Genomic DNA, 14,394 nt, shown 5'->3' on the forward strand with positions numbered 1-14,394 from the left:
TGAAAATAACAAACACGGGGCCTGATATCCCCAATCTCGTCCAGGGATAGCCCCTATCTCTGGACGACCGGTTAGTTGGTGTGCAGGGAAATCGCTCCCACATCCTCACCAACTAAGGGTTCTGTGGTTGGAATCAAATTTAGGTCGCTCAAATTGACCCTGACTTCAGTCAGAGTTCTGGAAGGAGTCGGTGCTGGTGTACAATGAGTCAAGTGGTGCCAAGGTGCGCCCGATTTACCTTTGACCTGGACTGAGTGTGAAGTAACCTCCTTCACTTAGTACGGTCCAGTCCACCTGGGATCCGCCCACTTTCTTTTGTGGACCTTGATCCTTACCCAATCACCGACCTTTATCCTTGGTTGCTCCGGATCTCCCGTCAGCTCCCCCACATGGACTTTGTGTATCTGTTTGGATAGAGCTGCAGACAGTTCCGTCAATTTTCTTACATAATCAGTCATACCTATCTGGTGTACATCAAGAGGGGGCATATGACCTCCCTCTCTTGGTGGACCTGGCATTACTCTCCCTGTCATTATTTCGTGGGGTGAGAGATGAGTCCCTGCCCCAGGTGATGACCTCATGGCCATCAATGCTAGTGGCAGGGCCTCCACCCATGTCAGTTTTGTACCTGCACATACTTTGGCTATCTTATTCTTCAGAGATTGGTTGCAGCGCTCCACGAGGCCCTGGGCCTGCGGCTTATACACTGAACCAAACTTGTGTATAATGCCGAACCTCTCCTCCACCTGTCTCAGGTGTTTGTTTGCGAAGTGGGACCCATTGTCGCTTCGAATTTGCCTAGGGACCCCATATCTAGGTATTAGTTCTGACTGCAGCCACTTAATGACTGTCTTCCCATCCTCCTTAGCTGTTGGAATTGCTTCTACCCATCTAGAGAATCTATCTACCATCACTAGCAAATATCTCTTCCCGTACTTTACATTGTCTTCTCCCATGTCTGTATAGTCTATACTAATGTCTTGGAAACATGCGTTTGGCACCGGGTAGGCTCCCATTGGGGTTTGGTAAGGCTTCTTTGAATTGTAGCTCCCACATATGTTGCACTCGTCACAGAATAAATCTGTCATGTCCTTCATGTGGGGGTGCCACCATATGTATGAAACCTTCTGTAGAGTTCTGAGTTTTCCTTCGTGGGTGGGTCCGTGGGCTTCCCTTATCAGTTCTGGACAGAGATTTGCCGGAGCCACCAGTCGACCATCATGGCATCTCCACATTCCGTCTGGTCCTTTAGAGCCTCCCTTCTGTGTCCAAACTGAATGTTCGTAAGGGCCTGCCTCTTCCTGTAGTTCTAGTATGTGTTGGCTTGTCAATTCAGTCCTTGCTGGTTCTAGTCTAAGCACCATCTGTCGGGGGCTGTAGCCTCCTGCGGCCTTGGCTGCCAAGTCTGCGGCATCATTTCCTTGATTGATTCTGCTGGTCTGTCTTTGGTGGCCTCCGCATTTCATTATGGCCACTGTCTTTGGTAATGATACGGCATGTATCAGACGTTCCATCTGGGCTCTGTGCTTGATGGGTAGGTTACCTGTGGTGGTGAAGTTGCGCCTAACCCATTGTGGTCCATCTATGTGCACAGCTCCGTGTGCGTATGCCGAGTCCGTGTAAATATTTACAGTCTTTCCTTCTGCTCTTTCTAGGGCTTGAGTCAACCCCACAATTTCCGCAAGTTGTGCCGATGCTGGCTGGGGGATAATTCCTGATTCCAACGTGACATGTGTTTTGTCGTGCAACTGCTGTACGACCGCATAGGCAGCTATGTTCCCTGTGTCTCCCTTGTAGCAACATCCGTCTGTGTATAGCCATAGATCTGGTGATGTCAATGGTTCATTTTCTAGGTCTGGTCTCAGTTTGAGCTCTTGTGCTGCCCTCTCTTGGCAGGAGTGTGCTAGGCCATCTTCTGCGGTGAGTGCATCTGCCATATTCTTGTCGGTGTTCACAAAAGTGATGTGCGACTGAGTGCATTTGTTCTGGATTTTGTTTTTTCTGTCCGCACTGAAGGTAAATTCTTTGCTGATGAGGTATGCTGCCACCCCGTGGTGGGTATGTATTTGCATCTTGTGGCACATTACCAGATGGGTTGTCTTCTCAATCGCCTTGGCTACCGCCGCAACGTATCTTGAACAGGCGGTCTGGCCGGTTTCAATGTGGTCAAGTTTTGAAGAGTGGTACATGAGTACTCTTCTCTCCCCCTCATGTTTCTGAAAAAGGACGGCGGATGCAAAGCCTTCCTTTTCAGAAACATCCAGGTGAAATGTTTTACCGTAGTCTGGTGCCGTGAGAGCAGCAGCCACAGACAGGTCAGTTTTCAGGAGCCCAAACGCCGTTGAAGCTTCAGGAGTCCATGTAAGTGGGGCCCGTAGGTTTCTTGGGCCAGCTTCTCGAACAATTTCTCTCAGGGGTTCAGTTCTTTCAGTATAGTCTGGGATATGAGTGCGGCTATATCCCGTCAACCCCAGGAAAGAGAGCATTCCTGAAACAGTAATGGGCCTGGGATGATGTAGGATTGAGTCTCGGTGTGATTTGGAGAGGCCTGCTCCCTCGCTTGAGATTTCCCTTCCCAGGAACAGAACGGTTCGTCTACATGATTGGACTTTCGACCTCTTGACTTTGTATCCTTTTACTGCCAGAAAGTCTAGTAAGGTTTTGGTCATCTCCAGACAAAGGTCTGAGTTGGGAGCCCCCAGCAACAGATCGTCTACATATTGTATGAGTATTACTCCTTCCGGGATTTTCAGTTCTGCCAGGTGTGTCTTCAGGATATAATTGAAAATTCCAGGGGAAGAAGTGTAGCCTTGAGGAAGTACGGAATAAGTAAATTGCTGATTCTCGTAGGTAAAGGCAAACAGCGGCTGGGAAGCCTCATCCAGTGGGATGCTGAAAAAAGCATTTGCCAAGTCCACCACGGTGAAATACCGATGCTTGGGTGACAGGTTGCTCAGAGTAATGTGTGGGTCGGGAACAGGGAGATCAATGGGTGTGGTAACTTCATTCACGGCCCGGAAATCCTGTACCATCCGGTATGTTTCTCCTCCTGCCTTCAGAACCGGAAGTATGGGGGTGTTCCAGGGTGACAGAGTCCTGTATATGCATCCAGCTCCCAGGAGGCCTTCAATAGTGGGTCTGATCCCCTCCGTCTGTTCATGCTTCAGTCGATATTGGGTTCGAAATATTGGTACTTGTGCTGAATTAGTTAGGGTAATGCGCACTGGTTGGACCTGTATCTTTCCCACGTCAAATGGTGTGGTTGTCCATATTGCCTTGTCAATGGAATTCAAGACAGCAGGGGAGGAAGGGTGATCAGAATATGGTTTTCCGTGGTGACTGGGGAGAGTGAGACGCTCAGGCTCGCACCGCTCTTCAGTGTCCACCATAGTCAGCCGCCACATCTCTTCGGTGGTTGCCTTCAACAGGCCTGGTGTACTAGTCGCTTCCCAAGTGAGTTTCGAGGCCCTTTTTATCATTGGACCTAGACTTCGGGCCTCATGTCCATTCCCTACTGCGAGGGTCACGTGAGGAGAAGAGTCTGGTCCCAGTTGATACCAAGTTTTAATATGGTGTGGGAGTATGACTGGGGCTGCCACCCCCTCAGGGCCGCACACAATGGTGAGACACCGTATATCTGGGGTAAGATGCATCATGTTTTCATCCCAATCTTGTGTGTATGGTGTGTCTTCGTCGTCAGTGACGTTGAGTGTACAGTGTAATTCTGCCTGTGGTGTCTTGTAGGGATGAAAGGTATATATTAGCTTCCTCCATTGGTTGAATTGAAATTGGATGGCAGGAGTGCCAGGTCCAGATGGCAGGCATTTGAACCAGTAAACCTCCTGTGTGGTGGATTGAGCAGGTGCGGGCAGAATTGGGAGCATCAGGATTCGGGCCCTTTTCGGTGTAACGAGCGAAACCTCCACGCCTGATTCAGTTAGGTAGATTGCGCATCCCAATTTACAGAGCAGGTCTCGACCTAGTAGGTTAATTGGGCAATTTGGACAATATAGGAATTGGTGTTTTAAACTGGAAGGCCCCCACTGGAATAATAGTGGAGTAGTTTTGTATTGATCTTCAGGATTCCCTGAAACCCCCACCACCTTTACCTTGTCTGAAGAGAGGGGTTGATGTGAATTAATGGCGGAATATGTGCATCCTGTGTCCACAAGGAACCTGTGAGTGACTCCCTGTACATCACACGTGATGGTGGGTTCTGTGTGGACGGGGAATCGTTCGCCATCTAACCCGACTGGTGGTGGTGGGCAGCTTCATTCCCATGGGGGTTGCCCCTCTGACATCCCCTGGAAGGTGGGGCCGGTAGGAGGCGCTGGGTTGTGGGCTGGTGGATATCCCTGGGCAGGAGCTGGGTACCATGGGGCCCCTCTTCCCCGTTGTCCACCTCTCCTCCCTCTGTTAGCCAAATATGACAGGCGCTGCTGTGAGAGGGGGGCGGGGCAGTCTTTGGCGTAATGGCCTTCGTGTTGACAGTTGTAGCAATGAGAGGGTCTTACTTGTGTCGGCCCCCTCCATGTTGGTCCCTTGGGGTTGGAGAACCTTGGCTGAGCATAACCCCCATATCCGTAGTTGGCTCCTGGAGTTGGAGGGGCGGTGTACACGACCGGTGCCTGTGCGGGGGTTGGTGGTGCTGGAGCTGCCACCAACATCTGATTTATGGTCTGGGATACAATCTTAGCTATATCCGTGGGGTCTTCCACCACCATTTGCTTTTTTGGATTCGCGATCTTTTGGGCTTCATTTAATTGTAGTTTGAGCAACTGGAGTTGCAGCGATTGTACTTGTGAATCAGCCGTGCCTTTGTTTTTACTGTATTGAGAGATGTGATGGTGTACATGGGAGTTGAATTGAGCAGTGGGCAAGGCCATCAGCCCCACTGTGGCCCTAAGCTTGTTTTTCACCTCTGTCGGCGTCCCATTCACCACCATCTCCTTCCACATGCTGAGAGTGGTACCGCTCTGGTCATGGGGTTCAATATGCACTGATCTCCAGGTTGTCTTTGCCCTGTCCAGGTATCGAGCTGCCTGCTCCCCGTCTTCCATGGTGAACGAGGTAAGGGTGTCATAATTTTTCTTGGTGGGATATGCCCTTCTCAGCTCATCCCACAGTGCTCCCCTATATTTTTCAGGTTCTGTTGAAGCCCCATGGGATCCCAGTCCTGCTGTGTTTATTATGGCCTTCATGGTCGTGTAGTCGGTTGACCTAGCCAATAAGGCTTTCATGTCCCCCAGCGCAAGCCGAACCCCGGAAGTTAAGGATTGAAGCTGAAGCAGCCAGGCTGAGGCCCCCCCATGTAAGCTCGGGAGCTGTTCCATCAGGGCCGTTAAATCTTGCATCTTCCAAGCAACGTATTCCTCTCGGTTAGATGTTTCATCCATCCTGAGTGGCATTTGATACAGCTCCTGTCGTTTTTTTCTTCTTCTTCCCCTTTTCTCCGTTGTCTATCTATGATGCGCTGCGACTGTCTTGCTGCCGTTTGAACGGGAGTTGATTTTCCCTTAAAAATCCCTTGTAACAGGACTGCTTCACCCGTTTCTGCTGTAGCCTCTTCCATGAGTTTAAGTTGGGTTTCGCCTCCCATACACCTGCAGACAGGAGGGGAACGTCTTCCTCTGTCTCCTCTTGTAGTTCCATATCATCTTCCCCTGTTCTTCCGGTTCGCTGAAAGACATTAGATTTTCGTCTGGTATACTGCCATTTGTGAAATATTCCTTACGAATGTCGCTCATTGGTTCCCCTTTATGTTTTCCGTATATACTGGATGTGCTGGAGATGGGGTATCCCTCCCCTTTGACTTCAAGCTGCTCCCGTTGCCCCCTGGTCCATCTGTGAATGGATTCCTTGTGTGGCCACTGAGGTGGAGCTGTTCTCGCATAGATCGAGGGGCATGCAGGTCAGACGGCCCTGGTGTGCACCTTTGTGCACCCCCCTGGTGTGGAGTAGCTCTGTGGGCCAGGTTCTAATAATTCACACTCCAAGTGGCCCCCTTTAATCAACGTATCCCCTTTTAGTACTCCTTCTTTTACAAGGAACAGAGGGGCCTGTGTTGACGCGGGCCCAGCCCTTCTCCTCTCTTCATTATAAGGTGGAGGCATATTTGACAGGACTGGGTAAAGGGGTTGGGTTGTTGAGGGCTCAGATGTTGATGGAGCAGAGGGGAATGGATTTGGCCCCATCTCCTGGTGGTAGCTCGTCTGTTCATCTGCCCCTTGTGAGGAAGTGGCCACCCCCATCATGTCAAGATTTTTATTCAGTTGTGCTTTCTGCGCTTCTTCTATGGCCCAAGTTCCTATCTTTAGTTCCTCTTCTGCTCTCTTTCTCTGTTTGGTCCCTTGGTTCCTGAATACATGGGCCTTGTTTCTCCCTATTTCCTTGTCTCTAGCTTCCTGCAACGTCTCCCTTAACCCACATTCCATTATTTTCAACTGGACCCCGGTTGGCAGTCCCCCTCCTAGGTAACCTGCTTGCGTCCATCTTAACTTTACTCCCTCCCAGACTTTCTTTATATCCTTCCACTGTCCCTTTCCCCCTGATCTATATTCCATTTTTTTGTCTAGGAACTCATTAAACTTCAGCTTTGGAGTATTGGGGGTCGCCATTGTGAATTTTATTTTTTTTTTTTTTAATCGTGATTCAATTTAATTCAATCGGAAATTAATCGTAACTTAATCGGAATTTTGCCAGACTACTTGAATATAATTAGAATATACTTAGTCCGTCGTTAGTTAATAACAACGATGTATTCGAGGAGACACTATTGCTCACACTCTGCCTTATCTCAGAGCTTTTCCTTGTATATTCAGTTCGAGAAAAACGATTGGGTTGGTATAGCTTTCGTGGAGCGCGCAACCAAGGGATCTATTCGACTATATAGTCGCAATATTAAATATTATATTCAGATCTTATTTCAATTATACATCAGTCATTTTGTTCCTGATTATACATTTTACACAGAAGTTATAGATACACACAACATGAAAGTTTACATATTATACATTTTACACAGAAGTTATAGATACACACAACATGGAAGTTTTACACACAACATGGAATACAACACAGAATTTTCAGATTTATTCAATAACCCTTCTTGAGTTCTCTCTCTCTCTCTCTCTGTCTCTCAAACCATCAACAATCTTAATGGAGACGATTACAACCACATTACATTTTAATATAAACCGTTACAAATACACGTCATCTCTCTGACCAATTTGCTATCCTTACTGATATCTATCCCTATCAGCTTATCTTTATCATTGGACCTCTTATCAGACTGGACTTCGACCGAGCAGCGGGACAACCTCGGCGCCAGGTTTAATGAATAGCAATTTGCTATTCCCTTACTGACATCTATCCCTATGGACCCCTTATCAGACTGGACTTCGACCGAGCCGCTGGACAACCTCGGCGCCAGGTTTAATGAATAGCAATTTGCTATTCCCTTACTGACATCTATCCCTATTCTCTATCGTGCTGATCCCTTATCAAAATTGTACACATGTCCGACCCCTTTCGGAACTACAGGCCTCAAAAGTGATCCCTCATCATTGAAAGCTATCAGATTGCGCTGACCGGGTCACGGGACAAAATTACACAATCTATCCCCTCGCTGATATCTCATCAATGATTTAATCACCCGGCCGTCGCCGGTTCGTACCACATATGTTCACTCTACTGTTCTTTGACTCGTCAGCAAATTATAAATTTACACAAGAATTCATACTTACTCGGAAATACTGATCAGAATTTAGACAGACTATACGACAATATGCAAAGTTTGATTTAACAGGTTTTGCTTACCTTGTTTATGGTGCACCTTTTAGATCAGTTTCCCGAGTTGAGCAGAATTATTGTCCTCCCCCGAATTTCTTTCACCCGTCTCTTTTTGGAACCGTCCTTCCGTCACTCTCCTTCTCACACCCAATCAACTCACTTCGACCGGACCGTTATTCAACCATCCTCTGGCTACCATGTTTTGTTGATAAAAGGATATTAGAAGGGTGAGCCGGTTAAGGATCGATTCAGACCAGGTGTTAAAATTGTACGACAAGCGACAGTTTATTTCAGAGGGAGAATATCTGGTACACGTAAATACGGCCCTTCCATTCGCTCGCACAGAACAGCAGGAAAAGAGGGAGAGTGAACCGTTACAATACAATTTATACAAAAGAAAGTGGGTAGATTCTGGAAGTTCGTTTCTTCGGATTGGTTCACACTTGAGGTAGTCTTCTTGCATTGGCTCAGCTGGGCCGTCCGTCACTCTAGAATCCCGCCGTCACACAATGATCAGCTAAAAGGGGAATCTGGTGTGTGTGCGAGAGTTATCCTGTAGGGGGCCCCACATCCTTTACTGTGAGTATATGTTGCTATGTGTTGTCTCAGTTATAACAATGCAATAGCAGTATGCTGGTCACTTACATAAGAAATAGCACTTCCTAACATCTCTCTGTCTCTCTCTCTCTCTCTCTCTCTCTCTCTCTGTCTCTGTCTCTCTCTCTCTCTCTCTGTCTCTCTCTCTCTCTCTCTCTCTCTCTCTCTCTCTCTCTCTCTCTGTCTCTCTCTCTCTCTCTCTGTCTCTCTCTGTCTCTCTCTCTCTCTCTCTCTCTCTCCAGCTCTCTGCACAGTCAGCAGTGGAGGACAGTGATCAGATCTTTACTGAGCTGATCCGCTCCATTGAGAGAAGGAGCTCTGAGGTGAAGGAGCTGATCAGAGCCCAAGAGGAGGCTCAAGTGAGTCAAGCTGAAGGACTCCTGGAGCAACTGAAGCAGGAGATAGCTGAGCTGAGGAAGAGAAGCACTGAGCTGGAGCAGCTCTCACACACAGAGGATCACATCCATTTCCTCCAGGTAACTAAACTGTCTTGTTACATGTGATATGAAATTAACTTCATGGGAAACTATTCATCTCAATCATTATGTTGTCCTGTCTGTCTCTCTGTCTGTCCCTCTCTGTCTGTCCCTCTTTGTCTGTCCCTCTCTATCCGTCCCTCTCTGTCCGTCCCTCTCTGTCTGTCCCTCTCTGTCTGTCCCTCTCTGTCTGTCCCTCTCTGTCCGTCCCTCTCTGTCCGTCCCTCTCTGTCCGTCCCTCTCTGTCCGTCCCTCTCTGTCCGTCCCTCTCTGTCCGTCCCTCTCTGTCTGTCCCTCTCTATCCGTCCCTCTCTGTCTGTCTGTCCCTCTCTATCCGTCCCTCTCTGTCTGTCCCTCTCTATCCGTCCCTCTCTGTCTGTCTGTCCCTCTCTGTCTGTCCCTCTCTATCCATCCCTCTCTGTCTGTCCCTCTCTGTCCGTCCCTCTCTATCCGTCCCTCTCTGTCTGTCCCTCTGTCTGTCCGTCCCTCTCTGTCTGTCCCTCTCTGTCCGTCCCTCTCTGTCTGTCCCTCTCTCTCTCCCTCTCTGTCCGTCCCTCTCTGTCCGTCCCTCTCTGTCCGTCCCTCTCTGTCCGTCCCTCTCTGTCCGTCCCTCTCTGTCTGTCCCTCTCTGTCTGTCTCTCTCTGTCTGTCCCTCTCTGTCCGTCCCTCTCTGTCCGTCCCTCTCTGTCTGTCCGTCCCTCTCTGTCCGTCCCTCTCTGTCTGTCCCTCTCTGTCTGTCTGTCCCTCTCTGTCTGTCTGTCCCTCTCTGTCTGTCTGTCCCTGTCTGTCTGTCCCTCTCTGTCCGTCCCTCTCTGTCTGTCCCTCTCTGTCTGTCCCTCTCTGTCTGTCCCTCTCTGTCCGTCCCTCTCTGTCCGTCCCTCTCTGTCCGTCCCTCTCTGTCCGTCCCTCTCTGTCCGTCCCTCTCTGTCTGTCCCTCTCTGTCTGTCCCTCTCTGTCTGTCCCTCTCTGTCTGTCCCTCTCTGTCCGTCCCTCTCTGTCTGTCCCTCTCTGTTCCTCCCTCTCTGTTCCTCCCTCTCTGTTCCTCCCTCTCTGTCTGTCCCTCTCTGTCTGTCCTCTCTGTCTGTCCCTCTCTGTCTGTCCTCTCTGTCTGTCCCTCTCTGTCTGTCCTCTCTGTCTGTCCCTCTCTGTCTGTCCTCTCTGTCTGTCCTCTCTGTCCTGTCCCTCTCTGTCCGTCCCTCTCTGTCTGTCTCTCTCTGTCTGTCCCTCTCTGTCCGTCCCTCTCTGTCCGTCCCTCTCTGTCTGTCCGTCCCTCTCTGTCCGTCCCTCTCTGTCCGTCCCTCTCTGTCCGTCCCTCTCTGTCTGTCCCTCTCTGTCTGTCCCTCTCTGTCTGTCCCTCTCTGTCTGTCCCTCTCTGTCTGTCCCTCTCTGTCCGTCCCTCTCTGTCCGTCCCTCTCTGTCCGTCCCTCTCTGTCCGTCCCTCTCTGTCCGTCCCTCTCTGTTCCTCCCTCTCTGTTCCTCCCTCTCTGTCTGTCCCTCTCTGTCTGTCCCTCTCTGTCTGTCCCTCTCTGTCTGTCCCTCTCTGTCTGTCCCTCTCTGTCTGTCCCTCTCTGTCTGTCCCTCTCTGTCTGTCCCTCTCTGTCCGTCCCTCTCTGTCTGTCCCTCTCTGTTCCTCCCTCTCTGTTCCTCCCTCTCTGTTCCTCCCTCTCTGTCTGTCCCTCTCTGTCTGTCCCTCTCTGTCTGTCCCTCTCTGTCTGTCCCTCTCTGTCCGTCCCTCTCTGTTCCTCCCTCTCTGTCTGTCCCTCTCTGTTCCTCCCTCTCTGTCTGTCCCTCTCTGTCTGTCCCTCTCTGTCTGTCCCTCTCTGTCTGTCCTCTCTGTCTGTCCCTCTCTGTCTGTCCCTCTCTGTTCCTCCCCTCTCTGTCTGTCCCTCTCTGTTCCTCCCTCTCTGTCTGTCCTCTCTGTCTGTCCCTCTCTGTCTGTCCCTCTCTGTCTGTCCTCTCTGTCTGTCCTCTCTGTCCGTCCCTCTCTGTCCGTCCCTCTCTGTCCGTCCCTCTCTGTCTGTCCCTCTCTGTCTGTCCCTCTCTGTTCCTCCCTCTCTGTCTGTCCCTCTCTGTCAGTCCCTCTCTGTCAGTCCCTCTCTGTCAGTCCCTCTCTGTCCCTCCTCTCTGTCTGTCCCTCTCTGTCTGTCCTCTCTGTCTGTCCCTCTCTGTCTGTCCCTCTCTGTCTGTCCCTCTCTGTCTGTCCCTCTCTGTCTGTCCCTCTCTGTCTGTCCCTCTCTGTCTGTCCTTCTCTGTCTGTCCTTCTCTGTCTGTCCTTCTCTGTCTGTCCTCTCTGTCTGTCCTCTCTCTCTCCTCCCTCTCTGTCTGTCCCTCTCTGTTCCTGTCCTCTCTGTCAGTCCTCTCTGTCTGTCCTGTCTTCTCTGTCTGTCCCTCTCTGTTCCTCTGTCCTTCTCTGTCTGTCCCTCTCTGTCTGTCCCTCTCTGTTCCTCTGTTCCTCCCTCTCTGTTCCTCCCTCTCTGTCTGTCCCTCTCTGTCTCCTCCCTCTCTGTCTGTCCCTCTCTCTCTCTCTGTTCCTCCCTCTCTGTCTGTCCCTCTCTGTCTGTCCCTCTCTGTCTGTCCCTCTCTGTCTGTCCCTCTCTGTCTATCCCTCTCTCTCTCTCTGTTCCTCCCTCTCTGTCTCTCTGTCTGTCCTCTCTGTTCCTCCCTCTCTGTCTGTCCCTCTCTGTCTGTCCCTCTCTGTCTGTCCCTCTCTCTCTCTCCAGAGGTATCAGTCTCTCTCTCTCTCTCTCTCTCTCTCTCTCTCTCCAGAGGTATCAGTCTCTCTCTCTCTCTCTCTCCAGAGGTATCAGTCTCTCTCTCTCTCTCTCTCTCTCTCCAGAGGTATCAGTCTCTCTCTCTCTCTCTCTCTCTCTCTCCAGAGGTATCAGTCTCTCTCTCTCTCTCTCTCTCTCTCTCTCTCTCCAGAGGTATCAGTCTCTCTCTCTCTCTCTCTCTCCAGAGGTATCAGTCTCTCTCTCTCTCTCTCTCAGAGGTATCTCTCTCTCCAGAGGTATCAGTCTCTCTCTCTCTCTCTCTCCAGAGGTATCAGTCTCTCTCTCTCTCTCTCTCCAGAGGTATCAGTCTCTCTCTCTCTCTCTCTCTCCAGAGGTATCAGTCTCTCTCTCTCTCTCTCTCTCCAGAGGTATCAGTCTCTCTCTCTCTCTCTCTCTCTCCAGAGGTATCAGTCTCTCTCTCTCTCTCTCTCTCCAGAGGTATCAGTCTCTCTCTCTCTCTCTCCAGAGGTATCAGTCTCTCTCTCTCTCTCTCTCCAGAGGTATCAGTCTCTCTCTCTCTCTCCAGAGGTATCAGTCTCTCTCTCTCTCTCTCTCTCTCTCTCTCCAGAGGTATCAGTCTCTCTCTCTCTCTCTCTCTCTCTCCAGAGTTATCAGTCTCTCTCTCTCTCTCTCTCCAGAGTTATCAGTCTCTCTCTCTCTCTCTCTCTCCAGAGTTATCAGTCTCTCTCCAGTATCAGTGTATCTTCAGACTTACCCAGCATCGTTGTCCGTCCTCTTCAGTACTTTGGAGATGTGAGTAAGACTGTGTCTGAACTGAGAGAGAAACTAGAAGACTTCCTTAAAGGAGAATGGACCAAGATCTCCACTACAGGTGTGTTGAAAACAATAAGAACATCAACTTTAGACCATTGAAAGTTCCCTACTAGTCATATACATGTGGAATATGGTCTGATGATAACATTCCCTCTCTCTGTCAATGTGTTTGTGTGTCTGTAGTGAATATAGTGGATGTTGTACTGCCTCCAGAGCCCAAGACCAGAGAACAGTTGTTACAATGTGAGTCTCTTTATTGTGAAGTAACTAACAGTCTCTTTTTACTGACACTCCTAACAATCCCTCTAGAAATATATAGCAATAGTAGATCTAATCAAAGACTGGGTATCTATCTGACTCCTCATATTTCTCTGATTTGATCTCTGCTGTGCTCTAATCAAAGACAGGGTAGATACAGTATCTGACTTAACTTATTGTTCTGACTCCCCTCATTGGTCTCTGCTCTTCTCCCAGATTCCTGTCAGCTCACACTGGACCCAAACACAGCACACACACACCTCTCTCTGTCTGAAGGGAACAGAAAGGTGACCTGTACAGACCAAGTCCAACCATATCCTGACCATCCAGACAGATTCACCAACTACTGGCAGGTTCTGTGTAGAGAGGGTCTGTCTGGACGCTGTTACTGGGAGGTGGAGAGGACTGGTGGTGTTGTTACAGCAGTCTCATATAAAGACATCAGCAGAACAGGGACAGATGGTAGATTTGGATTCAATAACAAGTCCTGGAGTTTAAAGTGCTCTAGAGGTGGTTATTGTTTCAGACACAATAATGTTGTGACTAAAGTATCAGGCCCTCGGTCCTCCAGAGTAGGAGTGTACCTGGATCACAAGGCAGGTACTCTGTCCTTCTACAGTGTCTCTGACACAATGACCCTCCTCCACAGAGTCCAGACCACATTCACTCAGCCCCTCTATCCTGGGTTTGGTCTCTCTGGTTCTGCTGAGCTGGTTAAACTGTAAACTGATTAGTTATTAATTAAAATTCAATCCAATGTTTTAATCTTGTCCATTTCCATGAATCATGATGTCTGGTGTTGATGTATATTGGTTGTCATTCAGAACCATTGATATGTTTTCTCAGTTGGTTCTCTGTCTCTATGTAATTCTCCTCAGTATCATTGATCAGCTTGTTGGCTCGGTCCTAATTGATGTGTTCTCTGTCACCTGGAGCTGCATGGAAAATGGTCCAGGAACTAAAGGACAATTCAGGACTAGTCAGCCCACTACAAGCTGGTATCACTTACTTTCTACTAAACTATATGGTCTGGTTTCCCAGACACAGATGAATCCTAGTCCTGGACTAAACAGTATGTTCAATGTAGATGTCCAGGAAACCGGCCCTAAATGTGTCATCTTTCATCCTCCCATACTGCTCAGTCCAGCAACATTAAACCTGTCCAGCAGGTGGTGCTGTTGACCAAACAATAAAACCAGCAGATATCTTGACTTGCCACTCAGTATATCAGTAATGTTCAGAATAGTACTTTAATATCATTGGAGATTGATGGTCTTTTTAATCCACTATCCAGAGTCAGGAACAGATGAAGTTAGGTCTGCTACTGTTCAGTGATTAAATAGGATTTATGGTGATGGGAAATAATAAAAAACACTCAACTTCATCTCGTAATAGTTTTCCTTTGTTATTTATTCCAAGGTGTGTCTTTAACTTGTAAATGTATTGTGTGGAGGTGAGCTAGTGGTGTGGCTGATAGAATAGAATGAAAAGGGAGGAGGGGAGGAAGAGGGGAGGAGTGAAGGGCTGTTGAAGAAACCAGATGAGGAAGAGGAAGATGTTCAGGGGAATTACTGTCTCTGTTCCCTACGTAGTGCACTACGGTGCTTCTGACCAGGTCTAAAGTAGTGTTCTACGTAGGGAATAGGGTGTAGATTTATTACAATATCATGCTTTAGTGTTTGGCACAACAATATATTAGATCTCCACCCCCCACTTCCTGTCTGTCA

The 14,394-nt window shown here is 49.1% G+C and overlaps 2 protein-coding genes across 2 annotated transcripts in view; both read left to right on the forward strand.

The window, feature by feature from the left end:
- LOC135561388 (tripartite motif-containing protein 16-like) overlaps positions 1 to 14,059 on the forward strand; it is a 21,301-nt gene extending 7,242 nt beyond the window's left edge. The window contains exons 3-6 of the mRNA XM_065002885.1: positions 8,631 to 8,864; positions 12,308 to 12,467; positions 12,593 to 12,652; positions 12,884 to 14,059. Coding sequence (XP_064858957.1) covers positions 8,631 to 8,864; positions 12,308 to 12,467; positions 12,593 to 12,652; positions 12,884 to 13,392 — 963 coding nt within the window. The 3' untranslated portion in view covers positions 13,393 to 14,059. The remainder of the gene's footprint in view (positions 1 to 8,630; positions 8,865 to 12,307; positions 12,468 to 12,592; positions 12,653 to 12,883) is intronic.
- Positions 1 to 14,394, forward strand: part of LOC135561380 (E3 ubiquitin/ISG15 ligase TRIM25-like) — a 426,185-nt gene that overhangs the window by 278,618 nt on the left and 133,173 nt on the right. The gene's annotated exons all lie outside the window — the stretch shown is intronic.

The sequence above is a fragment of the Oncorhynchus nerka genome, linkage group LG17 (genome assembly GCF_034236695.1).
Source record: "Oncorhynchus nerka isolate Pitt River linkage group LG17, Oner_Uvic_2.0, whole genome shotgun sequence".
In the NCBI taxonomy this organism is placed as follows: Eukaryota; Metazoa; Chordata; class Actinopteri; order Salmoniformes; family Salmonidae; genus Oncorhynchus; species Oncorhynchus nerka.